Source organism: Danio rerio, chromosome 2, assembly GCF_049306965.1.
Source record: "Danio rerio strain Tuebingen ecotype United States chromosome 2, GRCz12tu, whole genome shotgun sequence".
Classification (NCBI taxonomy): Eukaryota; Metazoa; Chordata; class Actinopteri; order Cypriniformes; family Danionidae; genus Danio; species Danio rerio.
The window spans coordinates 23497012-23513189 of record NC_133177.1 but is presented as its reverse complement, the minus strand read 5'-3'; the positions used below and the strand labels follow the sequence as shown (position 1 = coordinate 23513189).

Sequence of the window (16178 nt, the reverse complement as noted above, 5' to 3'; positions counted from 1 at the left end):
GTGAATGCAACAGCCACAAACCATAGCACAACAAGTGAGCAAAACAACGCCAAACTACCAGATAGATTTGAATAAATATACCTCAAAATTATCAAGGTTAGTATCCGTACGTATATGCTTTCTACGGTCAATGCACCATGACCACTAGTTTTTGCGCTGTCCGATTCATGAACAAATCGTTCATACGAGTCGAATCACTTCATTTGCTTCAACCAGTTCCTTGTGAAATGAGTCGTTATGCGCAGAGAACACTGGCACTTAATAAACAATTCGCCTATGTTAGGCTATTTTCAGAGTCGAAATTCATAAATAAACTACATTCAGTTGCACGATAAGCAGTTTATTTTGTAAATTTGAGTATTCGCAACTGTTTAGGCAAATCATATCTGCAACAAACTGAATCACAACATCATTGACACACTTAATTTAAACATCCATAGCAGTTGTCTACACTACAGCACTTATGCAGTACTTACACTAAGAGCTAAAATGAATAATTGAATCGATTCCTTTAAAACAAACAGTTCAAAAGAACCGCCTGTCGAAAATGAGTCGGACATCCCATCATCACTAGTAAACATGACTGGTATTTAAAGTCGCGGCCAAAAAAGTATCCTCTAACTCAGACTACTCGAGGTTAAGAATCTAGCCCATAAAGGCCAAGCTAGGCTATTTTAAATGAATAGGTCAGCAAGCCGACACACATTAGTGCATGCATAATGACCTCTTCTGGTGCACGACAATCCAGAATCTCAGCGGATATAAACAATTCGATCATTTTTGCACGACACTACAGTGTTGAAAAGCACGAGGGTTAAAACACACCGGTATATTTCTCCTGTTTTCGGCTTTGTAAGGACGTTCCTGTCGCTGACCAGTATGAAGGAGGCGTGTGTGTTTGTGCACGTCTGTAATTCGCTTCCCCCTACCGTAAATACACTAATACGAGGCACCAATTTTCATGAAATATTTTTAGGTAGTCAGTGTATGATTATGAAAATTAGGTGATTAAACGTTGAAATTTTCACTTCTCGTGCTATGTTATTTGAACAACCCATTGTATGTATGAAAACAAAACAAACTTCCTAGACTGTTTCAGAATTTGTCTCCATCGTGTGGTGGAAGGCTTTCAGTCTTCAAACGTGTCATGATCCGCCCATTCACGTACACTATAAATTATTATCTTCCAGCATTACCTGAGCAGACAGGTTGCTGACAAGGTAAGAGCAGGGCTTTCTTTTGAATTTCTTAAACCTTCATTGACTTTGCTATTATAATATGTACATTAAAAGAGACGATACAAGCAATTCCAGCATTATGGATGTGACATTTGCAGTAAAATCTCAAAACATAAATTCACAGAGAAGGTATAACATTGTACTGGGACATCTGTTTATATTTTCCAAAACAACTGACCACAGAGATCAGAAAAAATATCAATCTATAAACATTTTTTTATATATTAAATGAGGAAAATAAAATGCGGGGCGATGCAGTGGCGTAGTAGGTAGTGCTGTTGCCTCACAGCAAGAAGGTGGCTGGTTTGAGCCTCGGCTGGTTCAGTTGGCATTTTTGTGTGGAGTTTGCATGTTCTCCCTGTGTTCGTGGGTTTCCTCCGGGTGCTCCGGTTTCCCCCACAGTCCAAAGACATGGTGTACAGGTGAAATGGGTATGAGTGTGTATGGATGTTTCCCAGAGATGTGTTGCAGCTGGAAGGGTATCTGGTGCGTAAAACAAGTGCTGGATAAGTTGGTGGTTCATTCCGCTGTGGCGACCCCAGATTAATAAAGGGACTAAGCCGAAGAAGAAGAAGATGAATGAAAATAAAATGCTTTATGGATGCAACGAAAAAAATAAGCCACATATTTTGTAGAAATTGTATGAATTAAACTGCACAACCCCAAAACACCATGCTAATCAAAAGGATAAGAGTTGGCACAATATAGAACAAAAACAATAGATGTAATTTTATTTGACATTTTCTGGAAAAAGTTTCGTTATGCATGCAACATCTCTTATATGGATGTTACATTTGTAAAACTGGCACTTGCTTGATTTTGGTAAATCAAATATAATAGTTTGAAAACATTAATAGAGACATTTTTGAGTATTTTTAAAGCACTGTTAAATACTTGCTTACACAAACAAATGCAGAAATGGATATTTTGACGAAAACATAATTTTTTTTCATGTCAAGGTTGAAATTTGCATGGAGTTGCTCTTACACATTGTTTTGTTTGTTAAACAATAGATGATGTAATACAGTGTTTCTCAACCACGTTCATGGAGGACCACCAGCTCTGCATATTTTCCATGTCTCCTTCCTTAGCCAAACACACCTGATTCTGTTCATCAGCTCATTAACAAAGACTGAAAGACCTGTAATAGGTGTGACAGACAAAGGAGACATCCAAAACATGTAGTGTCGGTGGTCCTACAAGAACATGGTTAAGAAACACTGGTGCAATGTAGACTATATTAAATTGGTTAGAAATATGTCTAGCCTATTAAAAATGTACAAACATAAGCCAACCCCATCTTCCCCCCTCCAAAAAAAAAAGAAAAAAAAGAATGCCATAAAATATATATTTTTGTGCATCATCAAATATTCTTTCAGTGAACAATTGTTAAAAGAACATTATTTATTCATAGAGTGAAAATATTATAATAATGGATAGATTCAATTTTGTAGAATGGAAATGTTTTCATGAATTTTAACTTCTCTTAATGGAAAAATAAATACCAGTACCTATAGTTCAACAGTGGTGCATTTAAAAGAAATATTAAAATAAATCAGTTGCTAAATGTAAAAAGTATTACTAAATGCAATTACATTTTTAGTGATGATCAAGGACTCAAATCAATGTCATTTTCAGGATCTCTCCACATTGCCTTACTTTTGCTGGAAATGTGTACCCTACAAACAGCTCTGGTGATTCTTGCGGCTTTATGTTTTACTGTTATAAATGGGTACAAAAATGGAAAGGTGCAGAAAGCTTGTGAAAGCATGATGCCAGAACATCACAGCCAGCCCAACACAACAGCCAGTCCATACACACTGACTGTGAATGCCAGTAAATTCAGCCCAGGGGACAACATCAGAGGTAATTTTGTCATTTGTTACTGAAATATGGTTTTGCTACCCTTTGCCAATTGTCTTTATTTATTGATACATCATTTTCTATAGTCACTCTCTCTGGAAGTGAGCCTTTTGAGGGCTTTCTAATTCAGGCCAGAGATGCCACTAACCTTGATGGATTAGCTATCGGATCTTTCACACTGGTCAATCTGAAGATTTCTCAGCGATTGACATGCAACGGTATAGAGGTGGGGTAAACACTCATATGCATTAATTGTTATACTGTATAAATAAATACAGTTAAAGTCAGAACTATTAGCCACCCTTTAAATTTTTTTCCTATTTAAATATTTCTAACTTGATGTTTAAGGAAATTTTCACAGTATGTCGGATACTATTACTTTCTTCTTAAGAAAGTCTTATTTGTTTAATTTTGGCTAGAATAAAAGCAGTTTTATTTAAAAAAAATCATTTTAAGGTCAATATTATTATCTCCTTTAAGCTATATATTTTTTTCGATAGTCTACAGAACAAACCATCGTTATCCAATAACTTGGGGTAATAATTCTGACTTCAACTGTATATACAGTGCTAAGCATAAATGAATGCATCCCATTTTGAAAATTAATTTTCATAAATACATTTCTCAGTGGTATTTTGGTGCGTTTGAACAAAACAGACTTATTAATTGATATATTTATTTAAATAATATTTAGTAACCAAATAAGATGACAAATGTCAAATATTGCAATAAAAATTACAAACTACAAAATCTATTTTTACATTTATATTAACAAAAAATTAACATTTTTTAATATATTTTTATTACTTTTGATTTTTGGTGTTTTTAATATTTTTATTTAATATTTTCCCAAACATATAAACTTGAGCTACTAGTTTTTGGATTTTTGCTCCACGTTTGGCTTCAGTACTGACTAATCTACTGCATATCATGCACAACATAATATTGTAAAGCTTCCTATAAAATCTCAATGAGACATTTGTGAGGGATGTACTCATATATGCCAAGCACTATATATGTAAAAATATGAAAAATATCAAAATAAACATCAGATATAAAAATGTTTCACAAAAAAAAATATTGGTAACACTTTCCATTCCAGTTCTATTAAAGCATGATAGCTAAAACACTGTGCAAATTATGGGATTAATATGTCGTGACAACATTTGTTTTTGTTTTAATTAAACTTAACTTAATTAAAATGTTCTTTGCAATGCAAAACATGATTTAATTTTTGTTTAAAGAAGTTTAACTTTTTGTTTAAAATAAATTTCATGTAGTGTGTGTTGAAATGACCATTAAAGTTAAATTTAAAGTAGCTGAAAATTTAGGGCAGCAACCATATTTTACAGTGCATGAATTGACAATGGGCAATATTTATAAAGGATTTAATAATTCAAATGAATTTCAACATTTACTCATACTGCATCAAATCAAAAGATGTATCTGATATGGAAAGGACCTGATACTGAGTGCAAATACTTAAGAGGAAATTGGCTTTTTATATATAAAATATAAATAATAAAAAATGTTTCATGTGCTATTAACTTGATCTTCATAGGGTTCTGCTGTTAGTCACACAAGTGATGTCAAAAAGAGAGAAATTGAGGTGATCTGGAAAGCTCCATCCAATTCTCCTCTTGCTGTTCAGTTTCTGTGAGTCTTTCAATACTGAAACCATCAAAATGTTTTACTGGATGTACATAGGCTTTTTTCAAACTAATAATATGCCTTTCTGTTTGTATTTTCCCTTTAAGCGCCACAGTTCTTGCTCACTACAAAGTTTTCTGGCTCAAACTTCGTGGTCCTGTGATAACTCATGGTGATGCGACTCCTGCTCCACCTCAGTCCACCACTGTCATGTCTACACACTCTTCCAGCACCTCTATAATACCTCAGCCAGTATGTGGCAAAATACAAACTACCCATCTTTCACAAGCTGCCATTTATTAATAAGTGCTTCTCTTACAGTTCAGCTCAGATGGATGTGGCAGGCAGAAGACTTGTCTCCTTGACCCTGTCGGCTGTAACCCTTCTGTAGACACAAACTGCTTTTACCTCGCTTATTCTACTTCGGGGCAGACGGTTTCATTTGAGCTCAGTGGACCTGCACAGGGATATGTCTCCTTCGCTCTGTCTAGTGATAAATGGATGGTAAGCATAACAAAAAGTTGTATGTCATGACAATATCTACAACTATATTTACTGTTTTGTACATGATATATATTATATAAAATAATCTGCCAATAAGGTGTGCAAAGTAATCATGCTTTTTGTTTTGACGTAATATTACTTTGCTAACCACATTGGCAGATTATTTTGCTTGTTTTAAGAAAATTTAATTTTTTAGAAATATATTTATTAATATTTTTTGCTTGTCTAGAAAATGTTTCTTCGTTTAAGATATTTTTTTTCTTCGATTTTCGGACTAGAAAGAAGACATAAAATCAAAGTAAAAACATTTTGTGCAGTGTAATAGATGGAAAAGAGATATACTGTATTACTCTTCATTACTCGAATGAATAAAAAACTAATTAAGAAAAGAGTAAACATGACCTTCTTCAACAATTTCAGCATTGATTGCACTCTCTTCTGCCACACATGCTTCAAATTACTATTTTTAAATAAACCGCATATGATTACGCCAACAATATTATTATTATTATTTTTTAATTATTATTTATTTTATTTTTTTGCAATGTAATAGATTTGACAAATCCAAAATAACAACATAACACGTATATAAAATACATCTGAGAAATCATTGGTGCCATGAATAAACCCCACATGCAACAATAAAGTTTAACTGCACTGTAAAAGTTAACTTTATCAAATGAAATGAGTGAAGTGAACTCAAAATTTACTGAAAGTTCATTCTAATCATTTGTGAAGAGTTTTGAACTCATGATAATGGGTTCATTAAATACATAAAAACTGGTTTGCAGCAACTAATTTACTTAAATGGTTTGAGTTGCCTTAATTTATTGGGTTTTACAGTACTCAGTTGGTTTGAGTTCTCTTTATTTATTGGGTTTTACTGTTCTCAGATTGCTTCTTTACTGTAGAAACATGACATCAAGAAAAATTCATTTTAAATATATAATAATAATATATATGTATATATATAATTGAAATAATTCAATTTAAAATAATTAATAACACAAATGTGAGGTTTTGAGTGAAATTAAATGTGATTATAATGTTACACACACACACATGATGTTAATACAGGAAGAAAATGTCAGAAAATGACTACTGAGACAGTGAGAGTACTTCTGTCATTAGACATTAATCACCCCCTTAAAAAGTTCTACATTCTGTATTGTTGTGCTGTTAATAATTTATACAATAGGTCTTCTTTATTAAAATAATCAGCTGTTTTTAACTTCAAAACTTGCATTTTGACTGAACCATTAGAAAACATGTATTATATCCTGTGCTTATTTCAATATATACAAGAGTATGTGATCATACTTAAATTTAAATGATTTAAAATTATTTTAAAAATTGGGTGTACATACTGGTTTCAAATATAGCAAAGTTTAAATATTTAAAAGGACAGCTATTTTACAGTCTTTTATAGACCTTTGTTGAATGAAATTTTGCTTAAATTAAACTAAATCAACTATAATGTAGAAAACTGCTATGTGACATTTTAGATATTTCTAGACCTTTAGGCATATTTGTGTTACATTACCGTGACTCAAGTAATGAAATGAGGACTATTAGTTTTGTATGTGATGACTATTCAGCATTCACAAGTTTAGTTGATTTTGACTGACATGACATAAGCAAATGATAATGCTATACACAGAGAGAGTCATACAGTATAACAGAGAGTTGTGTGAAAGCAATTGATGCATGTCCAAAAGCATTTGCAATTTGTTGGAAGGAATGAGAAACTGCTACTATGATGTGTGGAATGACTAAATGTTTTGAGAAATGCATTAACTGTTGTGCAAATGTAATTAGTGTTGTGAAAAATGCACAAAAGCGACTGTAAATGTAAATTTTAGAAAAATGTTTAATTTTTTTTCTTTCCTGAAAACGTTAATTTTATGAATGATTTACAGACCTACAGTATGTGTGTTGGTTCAGTTGCAATATGTACTGTAATATTGTTTCCAGTTTTGCACAGCTCTACCCAAAGGAAGTCTATGTTTGTTGTACATAAGGCTGTATTTATTCTTTTGCACAATGCTGTGAATAAATTAGAATTGCAAAGAGTAAATGCAGTAAAAATGTGAAACATATACGTATATTCAGTGTATTGTACTCAGATACCTCACCTTATAGTGTGATGTCTAACTTTACTGTAGTTTTCAAATGGCTGTGCAAATAGTAAATAGTGCTGTCATGAGAATTTTCAGGACGTGTCACCAAATTCTGACTTTATTGCATTGGAAAAAATGTACAGAGTAAACTGTCGTGATGAAAACATGACAAAGCCATTTGACTATCTTTTTCATAAACAATAGTGTCAGGACTTTTCATCTTGATCATACTGACGCTTTCATTGACATCAATACTTGCTTTTGGGCAATATGCTATCCATTTTGAGCAAGTGACGCACTTTTACAGGGTATCAGCTAGCTTTTTCAGTTTGTACTAATTGTTTAGAGAAATGCATTAACTGTTTTGCAAATGTAAATAGTGTAGTGAGAAATGCACCAAAGCCACTGAGAAAAACTATAATGTGACCCTTATGATTTTTTTTTTATTTTTCACCAGGGTGATGATGATGTATATTTGTGTGTATATGACGGTGGTCGAGTGAGTGTGGAAGCAGCTTACACTACAGGCAGGACATATCCAAAGGTGTCATCGCAGGTAAGATAGCACTTCAAATATTTGTGATGATGATTCTTTTTCACCTTTCAGTATTGCAATATGTTGTCATAACATAATTTTAAACCCATAAAATCATTATAGTCCAACAGGATGACAGCGTGTCCTACCGTTATGCAGTGTCAGTTGTAAATGTAATGATTATGATGTTCACTTCCTCTGCAGTCGGTGCTGATGGATGTAGGCTGGAGAGTTTCAGATGGGATCATTCAGTGCAAGTTCTCCCGATCCATCTACACCCCACAGGACCCGGAGCGCTTCAGTCTGAACAACAGCTACTACCTCTTCATAGCACACGGCAGTGCAGAATATGGTGACTGCACATTAATTACATTAAAATATTACATATTTTAATTACATATTAATTAATAACATATTAATTACATAATAATATGTAAAACATTTTAATTGTATTTGTGTAATTTGTATTAGTTTTTTGAAAACAATAATATTTCTTTACATCTATATATATATATATATATATATATATCTTGATAGACAGACAGACAGACAGACAGATAGATATATAGACAGATAGACATGGATAGATAGATAGATAGATAGATAGATAGATAGATAGATAGATAGATAGATAGATAGATAGATAGATAGATAGATAGATAGATAGATAGATAGATAGATAGATAGATAACCATTGTGTAACAGAGTAGATGTAGAGTGAATGCCCTGATTTGCCTTATTTCCAAAGCTACAGTACATTTACAACATGAATAATTTCTGATTGTGTATCTGGTCATCACAACCTTCTGCAATTTCCAAACGGGCTGTACTTTCTTGGAATTGGTTAACGTGTCTCTTCAGATCCAGCATGCATGCAACATTGTTTATGGCCTCCACGCTGCCTGTTACTCAATAGATCCGGATTTCAGACCTTACTGATTAGCATGTGTCTGCTGCGTCCCAAGTCTCTTGTTTCCTGTCATTTATTTTATGACAGGATCACTGGGTGCATGAGGGATAGAGATAAAGTCTTAATTAAACCTTTACAAGGAAACAAGTACTTTTAAAAAAAACACATTGACCAACAATTGGAGCAGTTGGAGGATTTGTTTTTATGTCCCACCTTTATGGTATGATAGACCTGACGTGCAATCAGTCATCAGTTTTATTGTGGTGTTTTGTTGTGCTGCAGGTATGATCCACAGACACACGCGGCAGCCACTGATATCGTCCCATCATCAGGTCATTATCGGCCCTCCTGTGATACTGACAGGCTCTCGTTCTCCTCTTCTCATGAAATACCATGGTAATTTTTTTGTTCTAGTTTAGTTTATTATAAAAATCAAAAGTTGCCTGCTCAAACTCTGCAATAGACAATTCATGAATTAATCACCCTATAGTGTCCTTGAACCGTGTACTTAAGTTGTTGTTGATAAAAGTCTGTTAAATGAGTTAATCTGCCACTATTCTACTTTTTTAAAAAATTGCAGATTTTGGTTTCAGAGGTCTCCTCCTGTAGATTTATATTAATTTAAAAAAAGTTAAAACACTTTAATTTTAGGATTATATACACAATTGAAGTCAGAATTATTAACTCCCCTGAATTATTAGCCCCTGTTTATTTTTCCACAATTTCTGTTTAACGGAGAGAAGATTTTTCTCAATACATTTCTAAACATAGTTTTAATAACTCTTTTCTAATAACTGATTTATTTCATCTTTGTAATGATGACTGTAACGAGGAGACTGACACGGAGGGATCCATTATGCAGTATTTATTTATCAAGCTCTCACTCAAACACACAATATGCACCAATGTGCAAACACACATCAACAAACGTCTTAAAGGTATCAAGACTGGTGGTAAACAGACAGAGGGATTTACCAGACATGGGTTAAAGGCAGGCTGCATGAATCAGAGTCCATGTATCAGGCTTGGGTCCTGCACTGTAAAAGCAAACATGGTATTTAATTAAAAATATTAAATTGACCTTAATCAATTTTTATCAACCTGCTATTAACACTCACTTTTAGTAAGTTACTTGTACTTTGAGGTTGAAAAATCTTACCAGCTCAGTCTGCTTGAGCTGGATTAATTTAGAAAAAGTAAGTTTATGACACTGTGGGCATGCGCAGATCAATCAATCATCCCCAACCAATCAAGCTGCTTCGTAAGGCGGGTCTTGGCGTGGCGGGATTCGTAATTTTGCAAACGGTAGATGAAGCTGGATATCATTGAGCTGGACCTAAACATCGCTTCAACGGCACTTGTGATTATCGTCAGCATAACAGCGATTCTTGTGCTTGGCACACTCATTTGGTGAGTAAATATTTTAATTTACCCTTGCGCAGATCGTTTTGTTTCTGTGTCAGCGCCAGTGTTTTGTGCCTGCTAGTAATGATGTGTGTAGTAATGTCGGCTAACGCTAGCTAACTTTATTATGGACATAACGTGACTATATTTTGATGAAACTTGGTCAATACTTTATTATTTTCAAGACTTTTGTCACGTTAAAATTGAGGAAAAACTTTAGTGTAGCAGTAACGTTAACTGTCGCTCGCGCCCACCTGCCATGTCAGCATATGTCAGTAACATTTGTCATCGAGTACTGACTAGCAGCTAGCATGATGATGACAGACTGATCCCGGCGGTTTGGGAGTTTCCTGAGTTTTATAACTGTTGTTTGTAAGCTCAGGCAGAACATCAGAACAAGTCTGGATGTATAATTTTATTTTAAAATTGTCTGTAAAGACTATGCTAATTTTAGCTACCAACAATAACAGTCTGCCCAGATAGCAGGCAGTAATCGGCCCGAGCTCGGCTGCCCCTCGGCGCCTCCGGCTCCGACTCGGCATCGGCGAGTGTTATCCGGGCCGAGTGCGGCCCGCAGCTCGCTCGCGCACATGCGGTTGTGATGCGGCTGTAAAGCACTGGCCCGATTCCGGTCAACCATATCCTGGCCGMTTCTGGCAAGGACTCGGCTGATGGCAACCGATTAAGTTCTTATTTTATCTAGTAATCTGTTAGCTCCACGTTTAATGATAATTTGAGAAAATATTAATGGTACGATAGCAAAAAAAAAGAATATTTAGTGTGGATGGTCGCAATGTTTAGACGCAAACAAAACAATATTATTTATAAATAGATTATACATGTCATCTAGAGAAAAACTATGTAAAATTCGCTTATTTTTGAGATAGCACGCTCCTGTGCTGACTGTTTTTKTTTTAAAGCAGAAGTTGGTTTCATAATAAACACATGCGTTACTAAATTCCTGATCCAAACTCCAATCCAGACGGTGGCGGTAATGCTCCAAAAAGCTGGTTGTCAACCACCATGGCACGAAGATCACAAGAAGAAAAGGGTTGGTTTTTCAAACATTTCACGTGGAGTCCGGTCAGAAAGGTAAGCTTTTTACTGCTTGTGTTCTGTATAATTAGCGAATTTAGAGCTTAAAACATTTCCACGGTGTTTGGTTGTAACAGCGTTTAGTAATTTAAAACAGTTTGATACGAAATGTAACTTGCTTTAAGAAACACGACTGGAGCTAATGTATGCTAACGCTAACAGTTACAAACACGTCTGAAAGTTCCTTTTYCTTTTACACAATGTTAGATTGTAACGTGTGTAGTAACTGAAAACTATTTTAATTATTTTAAAGAAACATGAAACGAATTTGTGTGTATGCTAACTTTGCGTTAAAGAAAGTTTCTGTAGACGAATCCATTAACTAACTTGGCAAAACGTGTTTTTTTCCTGATTTAACATTATAAAGTACCGTGGATGTTGAAAAAATCATTGTACAGGCGTATACTTCTCCAACAGTATTAATTCTGTGATTATGTGTAAATAAAAACGAATCGTTTTGGATTAATAAAATATTATTGTTTATCTTGTTTATGCAGTTAGTCACGAAAATGATCGAAACTCGACTGTTTACTATTCTCTTTAAATTATCCGAGAGAAATATATTACTATGCACTTTAATTCATATGTGTTAGCCTATGTGAATCAATTATATCTTTTGTTCAAGCTGTAATGGTCAGTTAATGTAAAACTGAACGTCTTAAAGCAGATTTTGATGTTTTTTTTTTATGTTATTGACAGTGATAAATTCTGATTTAAATGAATAGATAACAATATTTGTTGGTTAAGTCTCATTGTTCTTGTTTAACAAAGGTTAGTGAGATCATTTTGCAGCACATCACGACCAAAGAAGTCAATGGCACACTCTTTTGAACGTGAATAGGCATGCTATAGTTGTGTGCTAAAAGTCCATTATAAGCTGTAAACTGCTGATACATTTTCAACATAGATTGAGCTTTTCAGACATTACATTACTAATTGCTTCACAAACAGCTGAAATGGTTTATTGTTATTGGCTATCATCATCAAACATTTTTCACAATGGTAGGTTAATCTTCATGGGTACAGAATAATGCATGTGCTTGACCATCTTACAAATCTATGTCTCAGATTCATAAGGCTGTCACTCTGCATGAATCTCCGAATAAATCTTGTGCAACCTTCTGTGTACTGATTATTTACACTATAGGTATTATATGCATTAATTAACTTTGATAGTATTTCAGGGTTTGAACTTTTCTTTACGGGAGGTTAACAACAATGTGATGTTTTATTATAGATGCATATGAGGAAGCTCGACTCAAACATCCACACGCAACTGTGATTTCTGACTGGTAGACAGATGAGGATGATGATCGCCTGTCATACATCTAAAGACAGAACAGGTTTGTTTGCAATTATTTTAAACACATACTGTCAACATTATGTCATTGATCTATTACAACCTGTGAGTTTTGCCCTGGCACTATACTAAAGTGATGTTTTGTTTTGTAAATGTATCTGATTAAGGGACAGTATAGACACATCTATACCGTGATGAAGAAAAATTACTTGGAACAAAGAGGCTGGATAAAAGGCAGGTATGAAGATTTCAGAAATCAATGCAGCACCACAAGTCACATCACCATCAATGACTATGGCAGAAGTCTTAAGACCACCATGAAGATGCACAGATACTGTACATTCCAGTACACCAGGCGTGTCCAAACTACGGCCCGCGGGCCATCTACGGCCCGCGAGGCTTTTTATAAATATCAATAGAATCTGGCCCGCTATACAAAAATTAACGTAATTCAATAAATAACCACCGGGTGTCGCTATTACATGCATTCAATTAAGCAGCAGTTCTTGTTATGATCTATCTATCTATCTGTCTGTCTGTCTGTCTATCTATCTACACACAGTTGAAGTCTGAATTATTAGCCCCTCATTGATTTATTTCTTCTTTTTTAAATATTTCCCAAATGATGTTTAACAGAGCAAGAACATTTTTACAGTATGTCTGATAATATTTTTTCTTTTGGAGAAAGACTTATGTTTTATTTCGGCTAGAATAAAAAGCGGTTTAATTTTTTTTATGAACCATTTTAAGGTCAAAATTATTAGCCCCTTAAGTCTTCAGAACAAACCATTGTTATAAAATAACTTGCCTAATTACTTTAACTTGACTAGTTAACTTGATTAACCTAGTTAAGCCTTTAAATGTCACTTTAAGCTGTATAGAAGTGTCTTAAAAATATCTAGTCAAATATTATTTACTGTCATCATGGCAAAGATAAAATAAATCAGTTATTAGAAATGAGTTACTAAAACTAATATGTTTAGAAATGTGTGGAAAAAATGTTTTAACTCTCCGTTAAACAGAAATTGGGGAAAAAATAAACGGTGGCTAATAATTTAGGGGGGCTAACAATTCTGACTTCAACTGTATATATATATCATGTCATATATATATATATCATGTATATATATATCATGTCATATCAGACATATATATATGTCTGTGTGATGTATGTAAAATTTGGCCCGCGACAACGTTTGTTTTTTTGCATCTGGCCCTCGGCCCAAAAAGTTTGGACACTCCTGCAGTACACCTATGAACATTTACAGTCTTTGTTCTAGTGCAGTTTGAGATCAAGACAGAACTTATTGCATCTCGTGATGTTTTTGTAAGAATTGAAGACATCACTAAATTTGTTAAGGTTTAATGCAGCTAGAAAGTAAAGATCAACTAGAGAATATCAGCAGTGTCTAACCCACTGTTGTATTTACAGAAGTTTTATGAGAATAAGCTACAGGTTGATTTATACTAATCTGTTATTTTTCTTTTTTAGCACGACTGACTGAAGTTTTAAAATCATGCAACGTCATAAAGCAGCAGCTGGGCCTGATTCTCACAAAACCAAAACAGACGTGATGAAATTCCAGATGTAAACACATTTGACCTTCCTTTGGCCAATTGGATTTGGAAAAGCTTGAAAATCAACTAAAGGAGCAGCCCGAACAAATGAAGAAACTGGTAAGTTCAAGCTCTTGCTAATTTCAAAGTGTTTTAAGTTTATTTGTTTTTTTATAGTTTTTTTTTTTGCTTCGTAGGTAGCCTACTTTTTTCCTAATTTTTTCTTTTTTTTTTTTACATTAGTACTTGTTCACTACTAATTATCTGTTTATCTTTTAATCACAGATGGAGTGAGGACAAATGTCCATACCACGCCACTGATAAAGAAGTGGAAAAATGCATTACAAGGTAGCTACAACTTGCCCCTGACAGGGATGGAGGAAGAAAGAAGAGAAAGCTAATGTGTCAAATGTCTACATCACTATTTTGTTTTAATTTTTAAACAACATTTTAAGTGTATTAGGATGTTCCCTGATACTTGAACAATTTGTTTCTTTCATTTGCATTTATATATATATATATATGTATATGTATATATATATATGTGTGTGTGTGTATATATATGTATGGTATGTATGTATGTATGTGTGTGCGCCAAATTGTAAAGAAACATCTTGATACATTTTTAATAAACGTAATACAAATAAAATTATAAATATAAAATTGCACAAGACGTGTATATATATGAAATTTATAATCATCTCACTCATGTCTTGCTGTTTGTGCAATTGATTTTGTTCTGCAATTATTTATATATATATTTGTTTATTATTATTTTAATGTTTTATTAAAAAATGTTTCAAGATGTTTCTTCAGAATTCTGCAGTACTTTTTACAAGTTTGACTTGGATATTTTACGGATTGTCATTGGTATTTTTAAGATGTTTCTTGCTATATCTTAAATTGGTTTCTATATTTAGGTTTATATAAAATTTAGCTGTTTTTTACAAATTTTTAATTCAAGTCTATTGGGAAAACAGGGTTGTTTTAAAAAACATCTGTGTTTGTGTGTAATTTTTAGATTTTTTTTGTTTAAATCTTTCTGTGTGTCTTTATTGTGTTGTTTTATTGTTGTTTTTATATTGATATTCTTGTGCACTACAAAATTATTTATAAAATTTTAGTACTATTTTTTTCATGCAATCAATAAACGTTTAACATTTATTTATTTTGTCATTTGTCTTGATTATTTTCGTTACAGAATATGTATGCAGTTTGCACTTTATTCAAAGGTTAAACGCAGTGCTTACACTTTGTGTTTACATTATAGCCTGTGTTTGCTGTTATATAAATTCAAATGGTTGTAATACCATATATCAAGTACCAATGTAATACCAAAAGGTTTTATAAGGTGTATAAATACGGAGTCGCGCCAGCTCCGGGCCGCAGCGCACATTACCCTCGCGCCGATTCCGGCGCGGATGCGCAGCGTCGGCTCGCTTACGGCCGCCGCATCTGGCCCGCTTGATTCGGGCCGGAATCGGGCAGTGAGTCCACAGGCATCCGGCCCGAGTCCGGCAGCCGAAGTTGGGCCGAGGGGTTAGTCTCCGGCAGGCGACAATCTAGCCGGAACTGGCCCGAGTATATTTTGCTATCTGGGTGTGCTTATCAAAAACAGGATTAACGTTACCACTCTGTGTCGACATATGATTGGGGATATCACCACAGTCAACTAACTTAATGTTATTTTATTTAACACGTCGCACTTCATAGTCAATATTCGTAGCTGTGCTGTTTCCATGTTTACCATAGTGCCCACTACCCAGATCAGTCTTGGTTCGTTACAGACAAGAGTGTTTACCTGTCTGAAAAGATCTTTACACTCAGTTTATCATAGTCTGCTATGATAGGGAACATATTTGCTGGCATACTCAGTGCCTTACATTATTCTTTAAGGTCATCTTGTACATAATATGTTCATTTTAATACTGGGAGCTGTCATTGTGGGTTATAGGCCTATGTTACAGCTTTCACATGTACTTGGTTGTGCTAAATTGTTGTA

At 34.1% G+C, this 16178-nt stretch overlaps 2 protein-coding genes across 16 annotated transcripts in view; one reads left to right on the top strand and one right to left on the bottom strand.

The window, feature by feature from the left end:
• The window catches only part of agla (amylo-alpha-1, 6-glucosidase, 4-alpha-glucanotransferase a), a 54861-nt gene extending 53976 nt beyond the window's left edge, over nucleotides 1-885 (bottom strand). For 5 of the 15 annotated variants that reach the window (XR_012388746.1, XM_005163617.5, XM_005163618.5 and 2 more), the window contains exon 1: nucleotides 826-885. The gene's annotated coding sequence lies outside the window, so the exon portion shown is untranslated. Of the gene's footprint in view, nucleotides 1-81 lie in introns of all 15 variants that reach the window. The other 10 variants (XM_073920046.1, XM_009298484.5, XM_073920050.1 and 7 more) reach the window with 4 other exon arrangements.
• frrs1a (ferric-chelate reductase 1a) overlaps nucleotides 10-16178 on the top strand; it is a 29309-nt gene continuing 13140 nt past the window's right edge. Inside the window, exons 1-9 of the mRNA XM_068213824.2 lie at nucleotides 10-1220; nucleotides 2877-3104; nucleotides 3188-3327; nucleotides 4663-4757; nucleotides 4859-5003; nucleotides 5073-5255; nucleotides 7833-7931; nucleotides 8115-8262; nucleotides 9103-9216. Coding sequence (XP_068069925.2) covers nucleotides 2909-3104; nucleotides 3188-3327; nucleotides 4663-4757; nucleotides 4859-5003; nucleotides 5073-5255; nucleotides 7833-7931; nucleotides 8115-8262; nucleotides 9103-9216 — 1120 coding nt within the window. The 5' untranslated portion in view covers nucleotides 10-1220; nucleotides 2877-2908. The remainder of the gene's footprint in view (nucleotides 1221-2876; nucleotides 3105-3187; nucleotides 3328-4662; nucleotides 4758-4858; nucleotides 5004-5072; nucleotides 5256-7832; nucleotides 7932-8114; nucleotides 8263-9102; nucleotides 9217-16178) is intronic.